The sequence below is a fragment of the Thalia democratica genome, chromosome 9 (genome assembly GCF_965202585.1).
Source record: "Thalia democratica chromosome 9, ktThaDemo2.hap1.1, whole genome shotgun sequence".
Lineage (NCBI taxonomy): Eukaryota > Metazoa > Chordata > Thaliacea > Salpida > Salpidae > Thalia > Thalia democratica.
In genome coordinates, this window is record NC_139173.1 from 30,664,048 (window position 1) to 30,685,537 (window position 21,490).

General features: G+C 26.7%; 1 protein-coding gene across 1 annotated transcript; it reads left to right on the top strand.

Moving 5' to 3' along the window:
* Window positions 1-624: 624 nt before the first annotated feature.
* On the top strand, window positions 625-7,108 carry LOC145844351 (uncharacterized). Its single transcript, XM_082951746.1, has 5 exons — window positions 625-683; window positions 987-1,118; window positions 3,408-3,559; window positions 4,815-5,089; window positions 6,477-7,108. The coding sequence occupies exons 2-4, from the start codon at window positions 989-991 to the stop codon at window positions 5,064-5,066; spliced, it is 534 nt and encodes a 177-aa protein (XP_082807872.1). The 5' UTR covers window positions 625-683; window positions 987-988; the 3' UTR covers window positions 5,067-5,089; window positions 6,477-7,108.
* Window positions 7,109-21,490: the final 14,382 nt, after the last annotated feature.

Consider the following 21,490-nt stretch of genomic DNA (forward strand, 5'->3'; position numbering starts at 1 on the left):
TTTAAATTATTTTAATTTTAAACTAATACTAAGACTTATATATGTAACTTTTATTACTGCCAATTTGTATAAAAACTGAGGGTAAGGAATCTCTAAATTTGAGTTTGATGGTATAAAACCTTTTTTAGTTACTTATAAGGTAAACAAAAAGTAACACATACAAATGCAACAAAAAATTGTATTTTTTCACACATACAAACCAACCCAGCATAAAACATTCTTTCAAGGTTTCAAATTTAGCCCAATCAGAAACGTGCACATCAGTGCACGGGTACTAGCACTGTTGGATGTTCGCGTTATTAGCCTAATTAGAAGGATCACATGCAGTCTGGTAATTAGCTGGATTTAGCAGAAGCGCGTAATAACTAGTAATGCGTGTTTCCTGGTATTAAATGATTAATTAAACGCGCCTTGATTTTCACGAACGCCGTGGATTAGTGTCAATGATGATAACTACGACCGTTTTTCAAACTTTAATCTGTTGCTGTTTACTGCTGGTTTTTAACGTGTTTATGTCAGGAATTATTTTGGGAAAAAAGTAGGAACACGAAAAATGTTTCTGTTTTAAGCTTTTTTTTTTTTTTGCTGCCTCAATTAGTACAAGTACAGACGTTTTATTTGAAATCGTTTTGTTTGTTTGTATTTGTTTTATTTTTCAAAGGAGCTAAAAGTTACAGAAGCAGGTTAAAGAAAAAGTTTTAATATGATAGAAAATTTAAGCAGTTTTTATCAAAATTTTCTATCGGCGTTTGAAAATCTTTATACAAAGTTCTACAAATAAATATTACATAAATTCTTAAAAGCTTATTCATAACGTAATAAAAAGCTTTAAATTAGAAATTTCAAAACTACATAAGCTTTACTTTATCAAAACTATTAAAAGGTAAACTCAAAAACCTCATACACAATCTTAATTCAAACTTTTATCCGCAGCTTTGCTTTGAAGTTCGATTTAGCTTGTCAATTTTAATCTGATAACAAAGCAGGGATGTCTTCCGCTGGAGCTGCTTGGTTGGCTTCGTACAATTTCTCGCTGCTTAAGAAACAGGAGGGAATTTTCAAGCTGGCTGAGATCACACTGTCCTTACTGTGCGCCGCAATACTTGCTGTTGGAAGGGGTTAGATTGTTATTTGTTTTTAATTTTTAAAAGTTTTTTGAGGCGTTTTTAGTTTGAAAGATTAGCTTATACTGCTTTTGAGTTTTTAGTTTTTAAGCATCTTTTTCTGTTTTACAATGTGTTTTTTTTAATAATTTTTTTCTAAATTTTTCAAAACATTATCGGTTTAAAACATTGGCTTTGTTTTATTTTTCAGTATAGACCTTTTTGCACTTGTTTTTCTTTACCACAATTTTTCAATATATATATATATATTTATTTTTCTTTAGGCTTGTCTTACGTTGGGTTTTTATACTCAAGTGTTTTCATTGGCATATTTAGTAGTATTAGCTGGCAGGTAGTAAATCTACTATTAAAAAAAATATGTATAATATTTTGTATGAAGCCAGTTTTATGCTTGTTTTTTAATAACTGAGTGTTTTACGATTTGGAAAAAAAATTAAGCAGTACTTCTCAGTATTTTAATTTTCTTTTACTTCCATCATTATAGTTTGAATTTCTAAACATTTTCTTTTTTACAACTAACTTAATTAAAACTTTTATCATTAGTACCATTAGACAGTAATCAATTTCATATTTTATTTTACTTTTGAATTTTGAAGGATTTCAAAAGGATACCTGAGTTGTTTTATAAGATTAAAATGACAAACTTTTTTAATTTAATTAAATGCTCAGATTTTTTCATAGGAAGGAAGAGATAAGTCCCGTTGTAAAACTTTTATTAAAAATTTTTAACATCCTTCACAAAATTAAAAACAATTTTTTCTACCAAAGTGAAAATGCTTACTTCTGTGTTTTATTAAATTTCAAATCTACTATTTTCCAACTGAATTAGTGTAAACTTGTAAGTTACCTTTTTTAAGGTAGCATTTATCTGCATATAAAACGTTTTACGTTCAAGCGTTGTAAAATGTGTTCAATACTAAAGGGGCATCTGTGTTCAAAACTTGAAAAGAAGTTAATTGCATGGTGCGACTTTGTAATTTTAAAGTACTCGGCCTTTTCTAAACTTGGATATTTTTATTTCTTATTAGTATCTGAGTTAAATAAACAGTGGTTTCTTTAATCGAGTAAATAATAGGTAAATTCCATCTTTTTATTCGCATTCAAAAGAGCTTTTTAAGTTTTAAAGTAATTTTTTATTGAAAATAGTTTATATTTTAGTTTTAATTTGTTTAATTTTAATTCCTAATTCAACTGTTTTTAAGGAAACATGTATGTATGTGTATTTAAAACATTTCATTAAATTAAATTATAAATTGATTTTTTCTAAACTTAAAAATTTTCTTGTTTTTTTAAGTTTTTTGATTAAATAAGCAGTAACTTTTTAATCGATTAAATAGGTAAATTCCATGCTTTTATTTGTGTTCAAAAGAAGTATTAAAAAAACATTCGAGTAATTTTCGATGCAATTTATTACTTATTTTCGTGTCTATTGATTTATTATGAATTTTTAATTTTGCTTGTTTAAGCAACATATACATGTATATTTAATGTTTGCAAAAAAATTTGAATATTAAAAATGGCTTGATGTACAAAAAAATTTAAGTTTTAAAGTGAATTTTAATTTGAAATAGTTTGTATTATAGATTCAATTGGTTTAATTTCAATTCTTAAGCTAACTGTTTTCAATGAAACATATGTGTTGTGTATTTAAGATATTTCAAATGTAGCTCAATGTATAAGAAATTTCTGCTGCACGATGAAACTAATTGCGTGATTGAATGAAAATGCAAGACGCTTTCAGTTGGAAGTCAGTCAAAATAACAGGAAAAAATTCAAATTAAAATCTAAATTTACTTTTTATCACGCGGAAAGGCTTAGGCTCAAGAATTTATTCTTTTTTTTTGTAAATTTATTTTCAACGACAACGCTTTTAAACTTGTTTGACTTTCGCCACAAAGTGACTTTTTGATAGTGAAAAATTTCATGTTAAAAGTTTATGACACAGGGTCTATTTTAAAAGTTTCAACTTAGTAGTAATCCAATCTTTTATAACAGCATGTATAAAAAAATGCTAGTCACTAAAAAAATTAAAAAAAGACATATTCTTATTGTTTTAGAAACGAAATCGGCTGTGACTGCTTAAAACAAATATTATCAGTCAAATATTTTTACCAAAATCATTTTAAACGAACATAACTAAGCACACAACAAAAACAAATCAGTGCGCAGTTGTCAGAAAAGCTATGCATGATGTACAACGCGTATTAAATATATATTTTTCTAACAACAAACTTAAAAATGCGCACATTTTATTTCAAAGCTGATACAACATTTTTGTTGCAGTCGTCAAAGGCAATATGACGCTGACTGACGTGGTACTTCTGGTGACCAACTTGACGTTGCTGCTGTCCGCCCTCTGTGTCCTGACCTTCCTGCTCAGGCCCAACTGCATCGGTCCCGGCCTCGACGGCCTCGTCTGTGCCGTTTCGTGCGTGGTAAGTGGCTTGTGCAAAAAAAAAAGATGTATGATTAACTGCACGTTTTAGTGCTCAAAAAAATGAAAAAAATAACAAGTTTTGTTGGTTTCTATTTTTCGAAAACAATTTAAATTTTTTTTTACACATTAAAAAAAAACTTGTAAGTTTTTTTACGATTAAGTTTATTTAAATTAGCTGTTAACAAAAAATATAACCTTTTTTTAATGTTAAACAATATAACAACTATTAGTTGAACTAATAAAGCTGCTATTACCACTAATAAATATTTAGAACTAAGGCTATTAACACAATTAACTTTTGAACTTCTAAGTTAAAATACTTTGGAGAGCATTACATTCTGTTAACATTTTATAAATACTATTGACAAGTCACACTTTTCTAGATAAAACAAATGAGGTTAAAAAAAGTAAAAATATTACTAGTTCACTCTGAAGTTTTTTCATTTTAACTAGAACAATTGTTTTCCAATTTAGATGCTAATAACGTCAAAAACAAAACACGTTATAATTTTTAGGAGTAAAAAAACTGTCGTAATTTAAACGTTTGCTGAGCATAAATAAAACTGAGACTAATAAAGAAAACAGCAACAGATGTTACCAACGTCTTACTTTTAATTAAATTTGCTGCTAAGATTAATTAACAATTTCAGCATTGCATTGAAAACAAACTGTAAACCTAATAATGAGCATCAACGTTTAATGCGTATTGCATCATTTTCACAAAACAATCTACTTAAGTCTAGTAAAAAAAAAAGTAAAGAAGAGCTTGCAAATTATCTAAAATAACCAAACTAATAAGGAGAAAATGTTTTAAAACCTTCCAAAATTTGTGTCCTGCTTTAACTTGTTGTGCTAATTAATCTTTTTTACATTGCTTGTGTACACAACAAGTTAACGATCATTTATATCCAACGCATAATACACCATCTTGAATAAAATATATACCTTCAATTTAACAATTTTAGAAAAATAAAAAAAAAGTTATCGAATCTATCAAAACACTTAAGGTTTGTGTTCTGGTCACACAATGTTTAATATTTTGTTATTATTATCACTCTTTTATTAATTGAAAAAAATTAAAGCTTTAAGATCCAGTCACCTTACCGACACATTGTCTTCGCTGAAACAATTTTTTTTAAAGAAAAACTTGCAAACAACTAAAAACTTTCAGGTTTACGTCTTGAACGTAACGTACCACCTTCAAAAAAAAAATTAAAACACTAAAAATAAACAAAATAATTTTTTTTCCCAAGGTTTGCGTCCTGGTCACCTTCTCCGTTGCCAGCGACGAGAACTACCGGCCCGACTGCGACCTCGAGCGCGACTACAAGTTCTACCACTGCTCCTCCGCCATCAGCAACCGCATCAAGCAGGGCGACTATGACGTCATAGCCGCGCACATCGGGCTGGCGTGGCTGACCGGCTGCTACCTGATGAACGTGGTGTACTGCTGGTCGAAGGCGTTCGCCAAGAAGCAGTGGACCGTGACGAACCGGAGCAATTAGGAGGAGGAGGGTTTGGAGTGGAGGTGGGTTTTTTTAGTTAAATTAGTTTTAGTTTAACAAATGATGAACCAGAACAGTTAGGAGGAGGGTTTGTCGTGGAGGTGGGTGTTTTTAGTCAAATTAGTTTTAATTTAACAAATGATGAACCAGAACAGTTAGGAGGAGGGTTTGGAGTGGAGGTGGGTGTTTTTAGTCAAATTAGTTTTAATTTAACAAATGATGAACCAGAACAGTTAGGAGGAGGGTTTGGAGTGGAGGTGGGTGTTTTTAGTTAATTTAGTTTTTATTTAACAAATCATGAACCAGAGCAATTAGGAGGAAGGAAGGTTTGCAGGTTTATGGAAATTGCTTTTAAATTTATTTACAATCTGATTAGTTGTTGTTATTGGTTTTAAAGCAGAAAGTTGTTGTTTTGTAGGTGGGTTTAAAACATTTTGAAGTCTTTTAAACTTACACATCTTAAGCTTGGGCACTTGTTATAAAAAACAGGTTGATGTAGTATTTTAAATATTGCTTATAATTCAAAATGTTATGATTTTAATAATGAAATAGTATTTTTTAGAACTTTAGACTTCTGTTTGAAACTATTTTTAGTTCAAAAATTTCAGATGAAAAAAGTTGCTTGATTTTAAGTATTCTTGCCTTTACCATAACTAAATACTTAAATAAAACTTCTGATTTTCTTTGATACGTCTATCTTAGTTAAAATACGATTTGTGTATACTAATACTTTTATAGTTGCTTATAGTAACTAATTTTAACATTATAAGTCTATCTAACAAAAAAGCTTAAACGTTTTACAAGTTTCCAAACGTGCAAAACTTTAAAACTTTAACTTAAAAGACTACTTCAGTTTTATTTATACAAGCACTCGACTTTTTAAGTTCATCAGTAACACAAACTTTTAAAGTGTTTAAAATGTAAGAAAACTTTTCTATAAATTTCAAGCCATTGATTTTTATATCGGAAGCAAAAAAAAAAGAAGATAACAAATGATTGAGTTTGAAATATGAAAGTGAACTTTGATAAATGACATTAAATTCTTTAGCCTTTCACCCACGTAACCACAGTATGAGAAACGTCAAATATTGTAATGTGATTTAGATCACACTGATACCAAATCTGCTAATACTTTGCATGCAAGATGATCTTTTAATTTTGATTAAGAATACTTTGATACGCACATTACTTTGAGAACGAATCTGTTTTAGTTTTATGTAAGTATTATTTTAAAGTTTCAAACAGACTTTCAAAGTTTAACTTCATGTTTTGATTAGCTTAACATTTTGACATAATTCTCAATATGACTTTAATTTAAGTTTTCAGAAAATAATATATGCAGATATAAATATATCTATTCACAATAAATTTAAACGTTTTATCTGTTAGCACTATTTCTTAACTTTTCAGTGAAGAAAACTTGTGCTTTGAAGTGGAAGAAAAAAGAGTTGTACCTTAGCATTCCGGTTAATAATCGAATAGAAAGACTTCAAACTTAAACATACTGCTTATTAGTGTAATGCACATACTTTTATACTTTAAAGTTTTATAAGTAGACGAAACTTTGAAAGTATTGTAAAATTAAAAACACTTTTGATAAATAATTTTTGTAAGAAAAACATTTAAATGTTGGAGAATCATTAGTTAGAACTACGACAAAAATGTTAAATAAAAAACTACTCTCTAAAATTAGCTCGAAAAATGACCAACTGATGTTAAATAGTTTTTAATATTAAATACTATACTAAAGTTATTTTAAACAAAAAAAATTTTTAGCATGACATTTTTAATAGTTTTGAGTTGCTTTTCTGTTATTATATTGCCATACACATGAAAACTAGTTTGAAACAATATGATAAGAATTTTATTTCTCCACAAATACGGAAGTTTTTTAATTTAATTTTTTTTAATTTCAAACATGTATAAATTTAAACTATTTGCCAGGTAATTTTACATTTATCATTTAAAGGCAAATAATTTTAAAAATATAACTGCTAACTTTTTATAAGTTTTAAGATTTTTAAATTGTACAAAGCTATAAAAACAACAAGTTGAAGTGTTTTTCATCGTTTTTCTTTTTTTAACTTAATTTGAAATTTATTTTTTGTTTTGTTTTTTAGTTTATAAAAATTTATCCGCTAAAATGTTTTTGTGTTATAAAATTAAGTTTTACTATAATTTATTCGAATCTGAATAAATTTTATATAGAACAGTTTCACTAGTTAGAAGTGAAAAACCACTTTGCGCCAACGTTTGTAAAATACAAATTAAATTACTTTACGCAACTAAACAAAAAAACTTGACAAGTAAAATTTATACTAACCTTGGAAAATATACATAAAAGCAAAATTGCTCAGTTAAGTTCTAATAAAGTTAATATGAATAAATTAAAAAGCCGCAATTAAAACGTTGCAGTTACGCAACGAGCCAAAATCAATAAATCAAATATTTGTCATTAACACCTTTGCAGAGAGTTTGGTAAACTTTGTAAGTCGCTAAAAGTTTAAGTTGCGCGCTCGAGCAAATGTCAAAATATTCTGCGATCTAGTCAAGTGACCTTCGAAAACTGAGGCTTAGTTTTAATTAACGCAGTTTTCGTCATTTTTATTTCAATTCAAACTGACCTTTAGAGCAATGAGCAATTAGTTTAGAATATTTTGTGCTTTTTTTTCCAGTTTATGTAATATCGAACTGAAAGATTTTTCTTAAACATAAATTTCAATGTTGACCTGTGGTCATGCTTTTTTTTTTGAAAATGAATTCAATTTAAGCCATATGCTACTAAATTTCCTACCACAACAACTACTACTGCCATTATGGGAATTTCAAAGTCTCCACAACTCTTAAAATGCGCTTTCTTTTTTGATTGGCTAGTTATCACTACTGGCTAACGCTTTGTTTTTTGATTGGTTTAAAAAAATCAAAGCTAAAAAGCACCAGACGAGATGTGGTTAAAGTCGAAACCGGATAGCAGAAGTTGTTCTGATTATGACGTCATGTTGTTATTACTACGGTGGAATTGAATCCGTTTCGCGAAATTTCCTTTTGGAAGAAATGTGTAAACAAGTTTCATCGATTTTTTTTCGCACGGCTAGCAGTTCTGTTTTCCACAACACTTTAAATTTAAACACTTTTAATTGAAATAAGATCTCATGAATTATTTATTAATTTTTCAAAATGTTTGTTTTCGTGGTTTTTCAGCTGGTTTTATGTTTGAGGGTTTTGTGGGAACACGTTTTAAAAGTTGTATTGGTTAATGAGAAATTGTATCTAAATTTTGAGAGTTTTTAAACTTTCATATTTTTTTACTTTAATTTGTTTTATTTTGTTTTTTAAAGTGACATTTTAAAAGTTGCTTATCATATATGCTAACAATTTTTTGGAGTAAGGTATATTTAAAATGTATTATAAACAATGATTTATGTTATTAGAATCATAACATTTGAAATTTGAATTATTGTACGATTTAAAAAAGAAAATAAAATGCCTTAGTTTTAAGTTATTTAACTAGTTTGTATATATAATTTTTTTAACTGGTTTACAGCAAAAATTTATTTTTTTCTAATTTTTGCATTTTTTGGTGTCTGCCACATCTTATTTATCGTCTACTGTTCATAAACAGCATTGATATTATAAAACTGTTTAAATTTCTTCAAGTTATGTCACTCCAATAAATTTAGATGGAAAGAGTCTGAACTTAAGGAAACCAATGCTTGTTTGGGTTTTGAAACACAACTTAGTGTAAAACATTTTACATGAAATTGTGTTTTACAATGAGCAGCTTAACTTACGCTTAAGAAAATTAATCAGCATTTTCAAAAATTATAACGCAGCCTAGTTTTAAACAGAGTTTAAACAACTAATTAAAGAGTTTTTAATTCATTTTATCATGGAACTATGAATAGAATTGTATAGTAAATACACTAGGTGTACGAGCTTTAAATTCACTTTATTTATATTCCAATTTGCTTTGAATCAATCAACAGAATGTTCTCAACTTAAGTAGCTTTAAGAAGACGAATTAGATTTAATTCTTAGAGATTATTTGAAACAATACAAAGTTTCACTCTTATAGTGAATTAAAACAGATCATTCATTTAGAATACCTTTAATTTATTTATTCAAAGACTTTTTTTAGAACAACTTTAACAACTGATGATCTCTTACAGTATGCTATAAGAGTGAAATATTGTGCTGATTGTGGTAATCTGTGAAAATAACAGCAACTTATTCAAAAAGGAAATATACCGTTCACACAAAACAGTATTACATATTAATAAGAGAAATATATGGTATAACTTCTCATTTATATTTAATTAACTACGTAGTAAACATACGTAGTAAATCGATTTTCAAACAAGTAATTCGACTTTAAAGTTATGTAGGTTCGTGTTTGAATTTTATTTTATTTACATACAGTCTCCTTTAAAGGCTTTTCTCGATAAGAGATCGAGATCTTTAAAAATTTATAAAGAAATAAAAAAATTTAAACGTTTTTAAACTTGCCTTATTCATAAGAGTTTCTGTGTAAAATAATTTAATGTTCTAGTTAATTAATACAATGTACAACTTTATGTACAAACTTAATGTAGAAACTTTATTCCTTTTAAACATGTTTTAGGATTATGTGCAGCGTTTTACTGTACTAAACTTTCAGTAGTCTTTTTATTTAAGTTTTTACGTTGTTTGAGCTTAATTTAAGTCTAAAGGCTAAAACTAAAAGCCAAAAAGAAGCTGTTTGCTTTTTTGCCAAAACTTTTGAGCTTTATTCAATACTAGTTTGGATTTTTATAATTTTGATGATTTTTATTAAACCAGTATACAAGTTTAATTTTTATTCAACTTATTATCGTGATTTAAAATGAGTTTGTTTAAGCTTTATGATTATGGTTAAAAGAAAAAGTAATAAAAAAATGTTAGGTTGCTTTTAGACATGTGATAAAACATTTTAAATGTAACCTGAATTTATTTTAGTATTTAACTTATAAAAAGTCGATAACATTAATGTCTTTATATGTGTTCATAGAAATAACTTCAATTTTAAAAGCACAAACTTCAAAAAAAAAAAATTGAATTAAAATATTGAATAAAAATTGATTAGTTAAACTGAGTTAAAATAAAAGTTGTAAAGCTGGCTACCGTAAAGCATTTGAAATAAAAAATAATATATTTACGATAAGTAGAACTAAAGTAATTTTGAAACACTGTATGGGTGTTGTTATTTTTTTAATTATTATCAATACCGTCAAACTTGTTGGTTTTTAGTAATATTCTTAAAGTTGCAGCAGTATGAAAAGATGTTGCTAAAAGTATGATGAGCAACAAAAACTTTATTAGCATAGATTCATGCTCTTTTTTTAGTTCTCACACGTTAAGTTGATTAAGTTTAACATTTGTTAACTCTCATGAAAGTCTTTGATATTTTTAAATACCAAGCCTTTGTTCAAAAAAAGTTTTCATTTTATTTTAGAAGGGTACAATATGACTAAACATATAAGGAAACGTAAAAAACAATAGCTAAAAGAAAGAAGTTTTTGCTCAACTAAATTTGAGTTAAAAGTTATATAAATATATAGTTTTCAACTTCAAGATTCAATATAACTTGCAGAAATCTTTTAGTGGTTTTGATATTTTTAGATACGTGTATCTTCAGAGTCTTTTAAACTTTAGAGAGAAAAAAATGAGGGTTGCTTTTGTATTGGATATACTGTATCAGAGTTCGGTAGCATTTGTAATAAACAGGCCGGATTTTGTCAACAAACTCTTTACAGGCCGGCAAAATTTTACAAATGAAGCTTATAGATTAAAACTGTCCAAGTTTAAAGTAAATAACTAAGTATTAGTTTAGTGATAAATAACTTATCTACTTAGATCTTTTAGTTTAAACAATTGAAACTGAATTTATATTATAATATATAAATTCATATACATTTATCTTAATTTAAGTCGTTTTTGGTGATCATTAACACCTTTTTGGAGATTATTGGATTTAGTGTAAGTAAAAAAAAACAGGAAACAATAAGTATTTTAATGTTGTTTGCAGTCTAAAATCTCGGATCACTTTTATATATTAAGTTTTTATATTACTAACAAAAATTTTATATTTTATAATTTTTTTTAAATTTTAATTGCTGTAGAACTTGGCGGTAAACCACTTAATTTTAATTGCTTTTGTTTTTTGCTTATAAACTGTTAGTTCGACGACTTAAACTTAAACATAGTTTTTAAAATTCTCTACGGTTTCAGATCAAAGACTTAAAAAGTTTGATTAACAAACAAACATTGTTTTTATGATCGTTTAAAAACTAATAAATATAATTTAGAATTACTTAATATTTTACAATAAACAAATTTATGTTTGTTTTACGTTTTTGTTCATTTTATCATGGAATTATAAACAGATCAGTATAGTATAGACAATATACTAAGTGCACAAGTTTTAACTTCAAGGAAAAAAAGGAAATATTTCGTTGTTATTACGTTATTACGAAATTTTCATAGACTGACATATTTTAAACAATAAATTTGACAGCTTATAATGAACTCTAAGAATAAGAAGTAAAAAGAAATATCTAAAGGAAATATCACGCTAAAAATCATACAGGATTTTGTTTAAAATTTAAAAACTTTCAAATTCTGTATACAGGGTTGCCACTGGTTTTTATGAAATTTATTCCAGTTTTTTTTGAAGTTCTTCTAAGTTTTTAAAAGTACATGTTTTCTGGTCTATTTTTGGTTCAAAGTTAAGCTTAAGGTTAAAAACTGTGTTAACTAGTATAAAAACATTGAAAAGGTACTGTAAGGCTACTTTAAATGTGTTATTAATAAAAAAAGTTTTGGTAATGACAAAATTTTATTAATTATATGTAAGAATTGTTTAAAATTCCAGATTTTCAAGGTTTTTTTATGATTTAGGTTCAAAAGTCTGGTTTTCCTACTATTTTTTTTACATAAATAGACAAATTCCAGTTTTTTTCCAGGATTCCAGCTTCTGAGGCATCCCTGTATACTTCTACAATAAATAAACGGTCGCTTCAGTGCTTTGTACTTAATCCCGCTTGGTTATGATCACAACAGCGGTTTCTCGCGACTATTCCTGCCTAATGAGTCCTAACTAGGACGAAACCGGTCGTAGGATTGTCTCGGATGCTGTTGTTGTTGATCTTGCGGTGAAGTTTTTGTTTATTATCGATGGCATAAAACATTTCAACTTTGTTGACTTAACTGTTATCTTCAAGACTTAACAAGTTTGATTAACAAACCAACATTGTTTATATGATCGTTTGAAAACTAATAAATATAAATTAGAATTACTTATTATTTAACAATAAATAAACAAATGTTTTACGTCTTTGTTCATTTTATCATGGAATTATAAACAGGTCAGTAAAGTATAGTGAGTATTTTAAGTGCACAAGCTTTGCACAAAATTTAACTTCAATTTATTTTAGAAACGAAATGCACATTTACACAAAGTAAAAGAGCATATAAGTAAAGAAAACTTTTTTAAAATATTTTTAAAGGTAATTTAAACAACTTAAAATAATTGTAAAATAATAAACTTATTTTAGCCATATCCAAAAACATATTTAAAACTTTTCAAAAAAGAAAAATGGCTAGTAGGTATTAATAAGACTTAAATACGATTTTTTTTTTCAAATATACATTACTTTTTGAGTTGTGGCCTTTTGATTTTTTTAAGAATTTGAATAGTAGGAATTTGAATTTTCCGAATTTGAATTGTCGTGCACCCTTATTTTATTAACATGCATTATTAACATGCAGTTTCATGCAAGGGTTTTTCTCAACAAGAGATCAAGATCTTTAAAATTTTATAAAAAATAAAAATTTTCGAACGTTTTCAAACTTGTCTAATTCATAAGAGTTTCTGTGCCAAAAATTTATGCAGTTACGTAAATTTCCAACTTTAATACATTAATATCTCTCTTGTATGACAATTATAAAGATAAAACAGTAACCTCAGATATTCGAATAGCCACACTCTTTAACAAAAATTTTCAAAAAATATTTAAAAAATATGATAACCACCAAAGTTTTAAACTAGCCCAAAAAAAAAAAAACTTTTTCATAACTTATAAAGACATTCAAAAATTCAGTTCACCACTTGACAAAATCATTGGAACCCTGTAAAAGATACCACCCAAATTTTACCAAGCATGTCATTCCGTTAATATTGTTTCCACTATAACTAATTTTTAATTGCTCCTTAGAATTAGCTTATATACAATTCTGATTTAATCGCATTTTAATGAAACTTTATACTATGCAAACTATTTTGCATTTGCGTTATCAATTTATTTGAATCAAGATCATTAGAATGTTTTTTTAAATGAACTAAACTATTCGGTTTTAATTCGCATTTAATACTTGCACTACAAGCTAAGCTATTCGCTTTCATGAAAACTAAACTTGTTTTCTGATTCAGTCGTATTTTAATGAAAGTTCATACTATGCAAATTATTTTGTATGCACGACTTCGCTTGATGTATAAGTTAAAAAAGTATCAAAAAGTTAAACTGTTATTCGTAGTTTTAAGCTTTGTATTAAACAAGTAGTACATATAAATTGTTAAAGAGTTTATGAAAAAACTGCAGTGAAAAACAATTGGTGTTCTTTTTCAGGAATGAAATAAAAAGAGTTAGCTAAAATAATTTTTTTTGTACCTGAATGAATTATTTAAAAACGTTTTGGGTTTTGAATTTTTGTATAAAAATGTAGTACATATAAGTTGTTTATATGTTTAAAATCAAACTAGCTATATTTTATTTTCAAAGTTCATAATTTAAGTAAAGTTACTTAAATTATTTACGGATTAATTTGACTAAAACAGTGAAAACTTTATATCAAGCTTTTTATTTTGTTTTATTTTTAACTTAAAGCTAGTGATTAACCGAATCCACAAAATTAGGGTATAGTCGAACCCAAATACTCTACTTAGTTTTATTTTTTCAAGAATACCTCAATTAATGTTTAAAAAATTACCGGAACGTCTTGTGTAATATAAACTCCCCATAAAAATGCTCAAAAGCTTTTTTTCGCTCTTAATTACAAACAGTAGAAAGTCTAGTTCTTTTTTGGTTTATTTGTCAAAACAAGTGATCTACTGGATCTACTGGAATGTAGGCAAAAATACTTAATTAAATGTTTCTTAAATAAAAGTTTATTAAGTATTGCGTTCAAAACAAAAAAATAAGACACAGTAATCTATCCACAGAGATTGATAATTAATAATTTATTGCTGAAAGAAGAAAATTAACAAGTTTCACAGCAGAGGGAATTTCTACACTTTAGTTGCAAATATTAAACAGATATTTAATTGTACTAACATGCTTTTAGGTAAAAGACTATTTTTTAAATGAAGATAACAAATTTTTACAGCACATAAACAGATATAATAAAAAATTAAACTAAATATCTATAATGAAAAGAATTACATACATTGGACTACTTTTAGCTGTTGTGGTATTACGTAACTTATGTTGTCTAATCTAACACTACTTTAAAGTTTTATCGCTTTTACTTAATAAAAAAAAAACAAAATAAGCTAGTTCTATATATGTGAATTAATTAGGAGCAAATGTGTTTACAAGTTGGACATTGGTTCCTTGTTTTTTGCTTTTCATTGTCATCGACCTCATACTGATTCCAATATACATTTGAGGGTGATGCATCATTATCTGCTACCACAGGAGAACCTACTGAATCTGAAAACGAATCTTCTTCTAAGGTAGATGCTTCTGAATCTAAAGCAAAAGCTTCATCTGGATTTACATCTGAACCTTTGGAGTCATCACTCGAGTTTTGATTTGAATTTTGATCCTCATCTGCAGTGTCAAACCGATATTTATCTGATGTTTCATCGACATTATTATCTGAAGCTGTATAATTTTCGCCGAAACATTTATTTTCTTCTTCTACTGAAGTATCATTATCTTCTTCTACTAAAGTATCATTATCTCCCTCTTCGGAAGTATCATTATCTTCTTCTACTGAAGTATTATTATCTCCTTCTACGGAAGTATCATTATCATTCTCTACAGAAGTATTATTGTTATGTTCATTTGAAGCTTCATTATTATCTTCATCTGAAATTTCAGTTCCATTTTTATGCGGATTTTGGTAAGGATGTTCATCAGAATTGTCAGTTCTAATATCAAACCACTCTTCAATGCAGGTCTTGCAGTTGAAATGTCCGCAAGGCAATCGGCAAGCTTCAGCACCAATTTTCAGCTCATCCAAGCAAATGCTGCATTTTAGCATTTCTCCATTCTCGTCTGTAGATCCTTCGTACGTAGAACAAAGCTGGTTCATGTAAGTGCGAGATACTTTTCCTTCCATCAAAGCATTAACTCTTCTTCTTAATATGTTTTTTAACTTTACGTAAGATGAACAGTCTTTATTTTTCTGTCCTTTTGAATTTACTAAGAATTTTTCATAACACAGAGTTTCTATTTCTTCATCTGAACTAACTTTTTCATTTACAGTTGACCCAAAAGCTTTTAGGTAGTTATGATTATTGAAAACAAATCTATGTCGAAAAATGATATTTCCAGAATAATCATATGAATATATCTTGCTAAAAAAATCAATAGAATTTGTGAAGTTAATAAAATCTTTACCACTTTTTGAGTAATCAAAACCTATTTTAGCAAAATTTATGCTTATTTTGGAATTATAAGTGAAGTAAATACATTCCAACTCAATAATACTTTTGTGAGCTACTGAAAACTCGTAAAACTCTTTTACAACTTCTTTGAACTTTCTGGCATGTAAATAAAAATCATTCGATTTAGGATTTACTATTGATAGTACATGTATGTAACATATATATAATTTTATAACATGTAACATGGGATACAATATTTTCTTAATTCTTAGATACCCGGAGTAGTAACTTTTTAAATATTCAAGTAGTTGTATATAAGAAACTGCTTTGTGAGTATTTGAAAAGTTTTTGTTTCCAATGAAAAAGTATCCTTTTAGTTTTAACATGCTCTTTTCTGAAATAGGCTCTTTTTTTAACAATTTTTTCAATGCTTCTGCAATATTTTTTCTGTTGTAATTAATTTTCAAAGTTACTGAACATATTTTCTTTAAATCCTCTATTGTCAGATCACCAGCTATTTTTTTTATGTACCGAAACGTTTGCAAGAAGTAGTTCAAATCAATAAGTTTAGAGGCGTCGTCTAGATAGTAAAAACGAACTCTTTTTACTGTATTTGAACCATTAAGCTTAAAAGCTATTGCATCACACTTAAAGAATGCTTTGTGCATGTATAAAAAATCAAACAAGTGTTTTCTTACTTCTGCAAACTTGTTTAACCCCAAATCATTACTTGTTGGGTAATAATAAAGGTGTTGAAAAATTTGCAAAAAAATATCATTATAGTTGACTAAAATTTCATGGATAGTTTCATAAAAGATCTGCAGACATTTTTGTTCTTCAAACGTGTAAAAGCTTTCTTCAAAAACATAATCATCCATACAAACCATTTCTTCACAATTTGAAACGTCGTTTGGCAAGTTTGAAAATCTTTAAATGAAAATTATTTTCTTTGTTATCAACAATCAGTTAAGAGGTGACTTAATTGTTTTTATCGTGTTAGTAGTTTTGCTATACATTGTAATAATGATTTATTAATTTAAAAATGGATTGTAAAATGCTGGTTTTGCTTTCTATAGCATATAATAAGATTTAGTTCGATATTGAACTAATATATTTTTAGATTACTAAAAACAGCTGTTTTTTTCGTAACAAGATTGAATTAAAGTATTATAAGCGTGATATTATAAAAAAAAACTAACTAACATATTGCAACCTGTCATATATTTTAAACTAGATTTAAGCTTAATAAATAGTTGTTAAAAACTTATATAAAAATAGTTTTATCAATATTTACTTAAATTAGTAATTAAAAATACTTTAGTGAGATCTAAAATATGTTGTATTTTAAAAGCTGTTGGCAAAAACTATCAAAATAATCCTGAATAGTAACAAGTTTGCTTTTGTCTTTCTAACAATTTCTTATTTGTTAACTTTACGCAGTAAGAATATGAATAACTTAAATTGAATATACATTTGAAAATGCTAGTTATTTTGATAAGCTAGATAATCTAAGCCTAGCAAATTTTAGGAAAAATAAAAAAATTTTTATCACAAATTTATTTAAGTGAAAAAACAACTATAAAGTAGTTGATATCTCTTTAATTGTTTAATAAAAGTCAAAACATATAGTAAAAAAATGATTTTAAAATAAATTATATTTAAATAAAACAAACTAACAATGATATATTTTGTGTTTCTTTTTGTTTTGTTTCTTTGCTAAAAGAACTACTCATTGTTATAGCTGAAAAAAAGAAAGTCAAGCTACTTTTAACTTACAAATAAATAATTGCAATTCTTGTTAATTAATCAGGTGAAAAGTTACATTTTTTTTATATAGAAAAATAGAACATTAACGTTTATAAACAGACATTAAACAAAAACAATATAAAGTAGACAAATATTTATAGTACTCATTAAACTTTTAGATACAAATTGTTATTGGTTAATACTTAACTATGTAATTTAAAAAGTACCAAAATATGCACTTCAGATCTCTATCATGTTTAGTTGCTTAAAAATTTTAATTTAAACGAATGAATTGATAAACTATACAAATTAAAAGATATGACGAATGATGCTTTTACGCTTTACATTATTGTTATAGTTGTTATTGTTAGTACATGGAGATAACATATTTTAATTCAGTTATTTGTCTTTAATGTTTTAAAAAACTTCTACTTCAAAGATCAAATGATTGAATACTAAATTAAATATCTAAAAAAATCCTTATGTTTTAATCGATCTTCAAAGCAAGCTTCTAAATTTAAAGAAAACTATACAAAACATTAATTTTAGAACAAATATCTTACATCTTTAAATATTAACAGGTGCTTTTTCTTATCATCAAAAAATTAACTCCTAAATTTAAAATAGTTTAATGTATCCATTAAAATATGGATTGTAGAAAAAAAAAATTACACAACAAACTTCTGTAAGAATTTTCAAATATACCAGTTTAATATTAGATATTAATTTAAATAAAGATATGCAAATTAAATATTTTGTTTACAAGTTTATTTTAATAAGCTCTTCACATTTCAGTAAATTAAGCAAACTTTTTTAGTTAAGACAAATGATTATATATACAACAATTTAGAAAAATCTTAAATAAATTTAATTATTAAGAAAATCATTATTTAGAACTAAGCATCTTTAGTTTTGTTTTAATTAAATTTATCAACTAGCAAGAAATTATTTCTACTAGACTGTAACTAAGCTGATTATTTTGAATTGTACGTTATCAAAAAGTAATATCATTTAGTTTGTTTAAATTAAGTAAATAATCAGTAATTATACTGATTGCGCGAAACATCTCAACTCTGTTGATGATGGCAATAATGACTACTGGTATGTAATCAGTAAAAACAAAACAAAGTAAAGGCCAAATAATTTTAATGTTACTACGAAATTTTCATAGACTGACATGTTTTAAACAATAATTGGCAGTTTATAATGAACTAAATGAATAAAAATTTAAAAGAAATATCTAAAGGAAATATCATGCTAAAAATCATACAGGATTCTGTTTTAAATTAAATAACTTTCAAATTCTGTATACTGGTTTTTAAGAAAATTTCTTCCAGGTTTTTTTGAAGTTCGATAAAAGTACATGTTTTTGGGTCTATCTAGTATAAAAACATTGAAAAGGCACTGTAAGGCTACTTTAAATGTGTTATTAATAAAAAAAGTTTTGGTAATGACAAAATATTATTACTTTACATGTAAGAATTGTTTAAAATTCCAGATTTTTCAAGGTTTTTTTATGATTTAGGTTCAAAAGTCTGGTTTTCTACTATTTTTTTACCTAAATAAACAAATTCCAGTTTTTTCCAGGATTCCAACTTCTGCGGCATCCCTGTAAACTTCTACAATAAATAAACGGTCGCTTCAGTGCTTTGTACTTAATCCCGCTTGGTTATGATCACAACAGCGGTTTCTCGCGACTATTCCTGACTGATGAGTCCTAATTAGGACGAAACCGGTCGTAGGATTGTCTCGGATGCTGTTGTTGTTGATCTTGCGGTGAAGTTTTTGTTTATTATCGATGGCATAAAACATCTCAACTTTGTTGAAGGTGGCCGAAATAAATACTGGCTATATATTTTTATCTAAGGTTTGATTTTTGTCACGAATCTACTTAATCATTTATTTTTACTCACGTAAGGTATGCATATTCATTGAATTATTAAAAACAAAATCAGTTTAATTTTTGATTTTTGTCTACAAATTCAACAGTTAGTCTTTTTGACAATTTACAAAACTAGAAGCATATTTCATTAAGAAATTCGAATGTGATTAGAAAGCCCAATAAAAATTATTCCTACTCTACTAAGCTGATACTCAAAAACTCAGTTCTGCATATTTAAGCATTATATATTGACATTGAGTAAAGATTTTAAACTTCAAAGAACGAAACTAAATAACGTTTATGTTTTTAAAGCTAAACTTCAACTGGAAACACAATAAGAAAATAAAGTTTCCGATCAAGGGTTAAGGTTAGGGGTGACAGTGATAGTAAGAAAAAATAAAGAAATGACAAAAACATTTAAATAAAACTTTCAATCTGTGCAAAAGTGTCTTCGTGGATAAAAACCCTTCCTGCAAAAGTGTCCTTTCGTGCATTTTTGACACCTACCCTAGAAATATCAAAGAAAATATAGATTATTACGTGAGAATTTTTATTATGTTTCAAGCTCTATTAATTTTTTGAAATATTCGTTAATACTCTAAGTCAAACACAACTTTAATTTGATTAAAAAAAGGTTTTATTGATTTAAAATATTTATACTACAACTTTAGCTTTAAACGGTTTGAAGTTTGTTTATTTCAAGTGGCTTTAGTTTCGTAAAAATCAAGTTTTATATAAACAAAATGCATTTAATATAAGTTTAATATAATAAAACTCAAAGAACTTTTAGTTCAAAACATTTATAGTACAACAAGAGTTTTTAAAATTCAAGGTAATGACTATACAAAGAAAAAAAAGCTTTAAGTTTAAAAATTTTTATACTAAATTATTTATTACCTTTAGCACTTAGATGGTACTTGTTTTTTAAATTTAAGTTATCACGAAATATCAAACGCAATTGAAATATTATTACGGGTTGGAACAATGCAAAATGTTTTGTTATAAAAGTTCTACTAATTATAATTCAATGCGCAAAACAATTAAAAAATATTAAATATATTGTTTTAAAAGTGTAAAAGCTTTTTTAAGTTTTAAATTGCTTCATTAGTGTAGTGATAACGCATGTATGTTGTAATAATTAGTAATAAGTAATTAAAAAATAAATACGCGCTTGGCTTATGTGTTGTTTTAAAAGCAGTATTACTTAGTATTTTGTATTTGAGTTAAAGTTTTCTGCTTAACATTTGGTCTATGTTCGTTACTTAGCTTTAACACTAGTTTTTAAGTTTTATCATGTAAATATGTTTATAAAAAAAGTTAACAAAAAGTAAGTTAGACAACTTTCAGTTTTGATCAAAGAGGAGTTAAATTGAAAAATGTCGACACATCTTTCATCAAAATGTAATTAGTTATTAGTATTTTAAAACCTATAATTATATAATTAAATAGCTTTTTAAGCAAAATCAAGCATTTATTTATTTAAACTACGTTAATCAGCAGTTTTTCAAGACTACAATTAATGTTCTGTTTAACCAGTTCTTTAGTATTAACGAGACATAATAAGTTTTACATCTGTCATTAATTTCCACTTTTGATAGTTTTTTGTAACATAATTGCTCAAATTCACTTGATTTAAGTTTATTAAAACACATTCTGTACTTTAATTGAATAAGTTATTTACCATACAAAGTATAAACACTTTTTAATGAGAGTCTGTTATTCAACTACTGCAAAGAGTCTATTTTTAAAACCTTGTTTAACATTTCGAAATTTATTGCAAATATTAAAGCTCCTAGGTACTACTTTTTAAATACTATCAAAGCGGTAGCTTTGAAAGTATAAGAATACCTTTAAAGTTTATTTTTACAACCTTTAAACAAGTTACAATGGAAAATTAGTTTTTTTTGAGAACTTAGTTTTGTCGTTCAAACTGTAATGCTAAAACTAACTTTATAAAGTACCAGCCAATGAAATATACAGTTTAATGAACAAAATCAAGTTTTAGTTATTACTTTATAAACACATCAGTTAATTTCAACAATGCCTGGGGAAGCTGACGTGAAAAACAATGACGTAACGCTAACGTCATTGCTGATGTTTTTATGCCTGTTCGTTGTAAACGAGCTGCTTTCAATAATTGGAGTTTGCGCGTTTGTGTATTTTACAAAC